At 41.6% G+C, this 6,000-nt stretch overlaps 1 protein-coding gene across 1 annotated transcript in view; it reads left to right on the top strand.

Moving 5' to 3' along the window:
- Nucleotides 1–6,000, top strand: part of Farp2 (FERM, ARH/RhoGEF and pleckstrin domain protein 2) — a 112,456-nt gene that overhangs the window by 10,958 nt on the left and 95,498 nt on the right. Inside the window, exon 2 of the mRNA XM_005361371.2 lies at nt 5,507–5,717. Within this exon, the coding sequence (XP_005361428.1) occupies nt 5,535–5,717 (183 nt within the window). The 5' untranslated portion in view covers nt 5,507–5,534. The remainder of the gene's footprint in view (nt 1–5,506; nt 5,718–6,000) is intronic.

Here is a 6,000-nt window from a genome sequence, read left to right as displayed (position 1 = left end):
TGTAGACCAGGCTGGTCTCGAACTCACAGAGATCCGCCTGCCTCTGCCTCCCAAGTGCTGGGATTAAAGGCGTGCGCCACCACCGCCCGGCCCGGAACTGTGTTTCTATCCTAAGCTTCTTAATATTTATTTATAAGCACACAAAACAAAATAAAGTTCATTCCTGTTAGGTCATATCTTACATAAGGCAGATTCAGGGCATACTCCCCTCCTTCAAATTTTCCTCCTGTCAAAATGAAAGCAAACGATACTGAGTGAAGCACCCTGTGCTTCTGCAGTAAGAGCCCAGCGGTCTTCTGTTCCCGAAGCAGCTGAGAGAGCAGAGAGAAAGGCTGCCCGGCATTCCCTCATTGCCGCTGTCTACCAGTGTTCTATCAAGTTCTTTTCATCTCTTCTGAACGTGGTGATACACCGAGGCTTCAAGTCTTAACCTTAAGACCGCGTCTCAAGCAGGGACTTAGCACGAGTGCTTGTTAAGTGAGTGGTTGACACACACTACTCACCGTTGCGGAACAGCAAACAGGTTTGTCTGTGAATTTGCAGCAGAGCGCCTCCAGGGTCATTTCTTTTCCAAACCAGTGTGAATAAGAGTGTGTTAGGACTCTGGGTCTCAGCTGTAGCTCTGTGAATGACTCTCTTTGAACCAGATGAAAAGAATGACAAAGGTCACGGCTCAGAAGGTGTGTAAGCTTGCAGAGGTTTCCCTGGTAAGCTGTGTAGTTTAGGAGAGCTTTGATATCCCTCTAGTTCTTCTGTTTCTTTTGTTCTTATGGCCAATGAGCTAATTAATGTTAAATGAAAAGTTACAGCTATGGTTAGAGTTAAATTGTTTTAAATATATTTTTGCTAAATATAGACATACAGTGTGAACATATGACTTAATTTTGTAGGTTTTTTTTTAAAGATTTGTTTTGTATGTGTGTGCATTTGGACTTCAGAGGCCAGAAGAGTATCAGATTCCCTGGAACTAGAGCTGTGGATGGCTGTTAGCCTCTTGATGTGAGTGCTAGGAACTCAACCCAGGTTTTCTGCAAGAATAGCAAGTGCTCTTAACTGCTGAGTCATCTCTCTAGCTTCATCTGTTTTGTTTCTGAGAGAGTGTTTAAGAGTATTTGTTCTTGCAGAGGACCTGGGTTTTATTGCCAGCACCCACATGACAGCTCACTACTGTTCATAACTTGTTTCAGGGAACATTGTTTGAGGATCCTCTGACCTCAAGACATCAGGCATGCATGTGGCACATAGACATACATGCAAGCAAAACACTCACATACAAAATAAGTAAATCTTTTTTATTTAAAAAAAAAAGGTGGGCGGTGTTGGCGCACGCCTTTAATCCCAGCACTTGGGAGGCAGAGGCAGGCGGATCTCTGTGAGTTCGAGACCAGCCTGGTCTACAAGAGCTAGTTCTAGGATAGGCTCCAAAACCACAGAGAAACCCTGTCTCGAAAAAAAACAAAACAAAAAGGTAGGGGGGGAGGGAGGAAGGCAGGCAAGCTTACTGCTCTTGCATGAGGACCGAGGTTCAGCTCCCAACACCCACATGATGTTCACAACCACCTGTAACTTCAGTACCAGAGGATTCAATGCTTTCTTTCCACCTTACAGGCTCCTATAGGCATGTGGCACATACAGAAATAAATAAATAAATAAATATTTTTTGAAAAAGGATCACTTCAGTTCCCAGCACCCATTTGGTGGCTCACGACTGTCCATAATTCAAGTTCCAGGAGATCTGATGCTTTTTTATGGCCTCCTCAGGCACTGCATTCATGAGATGCTCAGACATACATGCAGGTAAAACATCTATACACATAAAAAATAAAAATAAAAAAGGGACTGGACTAAAGAGATTGTCCACTGGTTAAGAGCTTTTGTTAAAGCTGATCTTAAACTTTTGACCACCTGCCTCAGCCTCCTAGATGCATGTGTATGCCACCACTCTGTGTGGCTTAATGCATTATAAAGTGAATTCTATCTGCCCTAGGAGTTACGCTGTGACCTATTAGGGTAAGAGAGGGACTCTTATTCTGAGTGTACTAGCAATAACTTCCCTTGCATTTTCTTTTTAATGTTGTTTTTTTCCAACACAGTGTATACTTCTAGGCCCTGTGATTATCTTTGTTCATTTTCTTAGCATTGCATGGTTGGATGCAACCTTCTAACAACAAATACAAGCTGGGTAATAGTGGCACACACCTTTAATCCCAGCATCAGGAGGCAGAAGTAGATGGATCTCTGTGAGTTCGAGTCCAGCCTGACCTACAGAGTGGATTCCAGTACAATCAAGGCTACACAGAAACCCTATCTTGAAAAACAAATACAACAGAAAACCTGAGCAATTTTTCCCTTTTAATATAGAAACTGAGCCCAGTGTCAGGTACCTATTGCTCAACCTGTGAGAGTCAAGAGGAGGATTGAGTCAGGGAATATAATAAATAAAATCCTGTCTCTAAATTGATACATATGAAAATACAAGTGATAATTACATAGTAAGATAAATTCGGTAAATAGCCTCTAAAAATGTATTTTGACTTTATGTATTTTCAGAGTTGTAGCCTTCCTTCAGGGAAGACTGGCTTTGATGAGCAGAGTGAAACACATTCATTGTTTCAGGGGAACTAACTTAAGTTCATCAGTTTTCCCATCACTAACAAAACACCTGAGCCAACAATCCAGGGAAGAGGGCTTTATCTGAATCAGTCTCAGGTTTTAGTCCACAGTCACTTCCTCTTTGCTTCTGAGTCCATTTGTAGTGAAACAACAGCATGGCAGAGAGCATGTGGTGGAGTAAAGTGGCCCTAAGGCAATAACGCCATCCAGTTATGAACCTGGCAGTGGGTTAATGCACCCCAGGGTTAGAGCACTCATAATTCAGTCACTTCTCAAAAGCCCATCAGATGGTAGCCAGGCCTTTAACATTGGGACCTTTGGGAACAGTTCATGCTCAGACTTTAGCAGAACGCTGTATGATTCCAGTATTTTATAAATGTAAACAGACGAAGAGCATAGAGGCCACTGTTTCGTACCTAAAGATAGAAGTCTCCATTTACAGTCTCTTTTGCATTAAAATTTTGTGAAAGTGAAATGAAAACGTCCGTGAGTGTAGTTCTCGAAGCTTCATAGATGCGTGTTAATATAAACAGTGGGCACTCTTAAGTACTGGTCTGCTGTGGTCGGTCTTCAGTCTTACGCACAACAATCTATACAGTATACTGCTTGATGAGACAGTGCAATGTCTTTAATGCCACAGTACTAAGTAACTACTTAGCTAGCAGACAGAGTGAGAATCTAGTCCCTGCATTCAGGGGCATACAGACTAGAGAGTGGGTCACAGCTACCTGAGTGTCACATGTAAGTAGTTGGATTATTCATTGGTCTGAACCACTTTATACAGGAATTGAGGTGGAAAACTAACTTGGTACAATTATGTACCACTTCATCATTTTGCTCTCTCTCATTATGCTTGTTTTTTAAAATATTTGTGTGCATATGTGTGGGTGCACATATGTGGTACATCTGTGGAGGCCAGAGAACAGTTTTCTGCAGTCAGTTCTGTCCTTCCACCATGTGAGCCCTGGGGTAGAGCCCAGGTCATTGGGCTTGGCAAAGTGTCTTTACTTGCTGAGCCTGCTCACTGGCCCTTATGTTGCACTTTGCCAAAAGATTTTACCCTTCTTTGATAAACCGGGAGCTTGCAGTACTTCTCAACCAAGATCCTTGTGGGATGTCGTTTTAAGAAGGAATTGGTTGGCAGTGAATTATGAAGAAGCTTTTCAAATGTAGTTCAAAGGCTACAAGACCCCTTGTTTGGTTTGTCTTTATAAGATATGTGTGAAAACAGGGAAGGACCCGCAACAGTGGTTGACACAAAAGAGAATGGGCTGGGGATTGAGTGAGTTTGTTGGTTTTTGTTTTCTTAGTGCTGGGCTAATAGTCTGCCACTGAGCTACAGCTACAGCCCAAGTGAAATAAATTCTTTAAGAGGTTACTACAGTTCAGAGAAATCCAAAAAAAGACTATAGTTAACAGAAAACATTCACAAAGCGATTTAAGAGATGTGCAGTCAGTTTTGTAGACTGCATTCTTTATTGGTTAGACATCTGGTGTTTGTGTCTCACTTCTACCACATGGGGCATGTATCTTTTGCTATCCTGGTTTTACTGTTAAACATTTTTCCTTTTTCTTTTTCTCTTTGTTGTTTGTTGTTTTAAAGGTAAGTTCTCACTGTGTAGACCAGGCTGGTTTCAGACTCACAAAGTGTCTCTTGCCTCTGCCTCCTGCATGCTGAAATTTAAGGCATGACCCCTATACCCAGCTTGTTTAGCTTTTTTTTTTTTTAAAGAGATGGTCCCATATAGACCAAGCTGGCCTTGAACTTGCTATGTAATCAAGGATGATCTTGAACTCAGACCCAAACTCCTGCTCCTGTGTGCTGAAATTAGGTGTGTGCTGCCACCACCTTGCTTTATGTGATGCTGGGGATTGAACTCTGGACTTTGTTCATGCCAGGCAAACACTGTAATAACCAGGCCACAGCCCTACTCCTTAATTTTCTTTAAGTTGATTTTTAATGTAAATAATATATTTAAAAATAAAAATTTCCATAAGTAGTAAGTACCTTAGTACAAGGAAAAACAATATTATAGATTCAAGCAGATACTTAGCTTGCACTTTGTTAAAGACAGCAAGGATATTACCCTATTAGACTTTCCTGTAGTTCCACAGGAGGACTGAAAATGACCCTGGCCCTCTTGGACCTTTGGTGTCATCTATTAAATGGTCTTGCATGGTGATGCCAGTATTATGGTGGGTTTGAGGTGGGTGCGGCAGGTGTTTGGATTCACCAGGTCCTCATCTGGACTGCCGTTTGGTGCCTCCGATTTCCTCCCAAATGACCAATGGCAACTGCTCTGCTCTAGAAAGCACAAGGAGTATGAAGCTGGCAAAGATGAGTCTGGCTGTTTCATGTCAGTTGGCTTCATCCCTGGTGGCCTTCTTTGCACACTGAGCCAATGTAAAAGACAGGTCCATGGCTGCTTCAGATTACTATGACAATGCCAGTCACATGTTAATGTTCTTTGATCACTTTTACTAGAAAGGACACTGTCCAGCACTTGAACCCAATTGTTAGCACATGTGACTGGGCTGAAGAAGGAAGGCATGCTGGGTATTGAGCAGTTCTGGGAAGAGAGATAGTCATAGGTGTTCTCCCTCTCTCAAGTGAGTGGTAATGATGTCACTCATGAATGGCTTCTGGGAGGTCCAGTGAGCTAATATATGTGCCTAGCCAAGAGAACCTTGGAAATATTACTAGGGGTAATTTTATTGATTTTTGTGCTACAACCATATGTATATATGAAGAAAAACTTTATGTTCCTTATTTTAATGTAATTTAAAACTTATAGAAGTTAAATATACAATATTGTGGGTTCTTATGAGCCCAATTTTTTTACATTGCTTTAATATCTAAATAATGTAGTGATTTAGTATGTTTTTGTTTTAGTGTTTCCTCCTCCTTCAACTAATGAAGAATGGGGGAGATAGAAGGAACATACAGAGCTTTGCCAACTTCCGGGACACGCTTGGGTGGCCAGACTTCTGTTGGAGTGAGTACCCTGGAACCGGAGCAGACCCTCTCACCCAGGATGCAAGAGAAGCACCTACACATCAGAGTGAAGTTGCTGGATAATACTGTGGAAGTATTTGACATTGAGGTAGGAAGCTTGATTTTTAAGGCATATTCTCTTCTATGTTCTAAAGTTAAGTAATTCTGTACCAGACTCCATTTTGCTGGTAAGAGTTTGTGTTGTGTATTTATTCAGGTAACCAAGAGTTGCTTTGATGGCTACTCAGCAGAGTCTTTGGAAATAGTAGATCTAAGTTAACTTTCAGATAAAATTCTGAAGGATACACTGTTTCCATTCCTTTGTTTTCAGAGAATGACTAAAGAATAGAAACTGATCAAGTGGCTTTGACGCAGACATACATTCCCCATGT

Source organism: Microtus ochrogaster, linkage group LG4 (genome assembly GCF_000317375.1).
Source record: "Microtus ochrogaster isolate Prairie Vole_2 linkage group LG4, MicOch1.0, whole genome shotgun sequence".
Taxonomy (NCBI): Eukaryota; Metazoa; Chordata; class Mammalia; order Rodentia; family Cricetidae; genus Microtus; species Microtus ochrogaster.
Note: the sequence above shows the minus strand (reverse complement) of the source record. Positions and strands in the feature narration are given on the sequence as shown.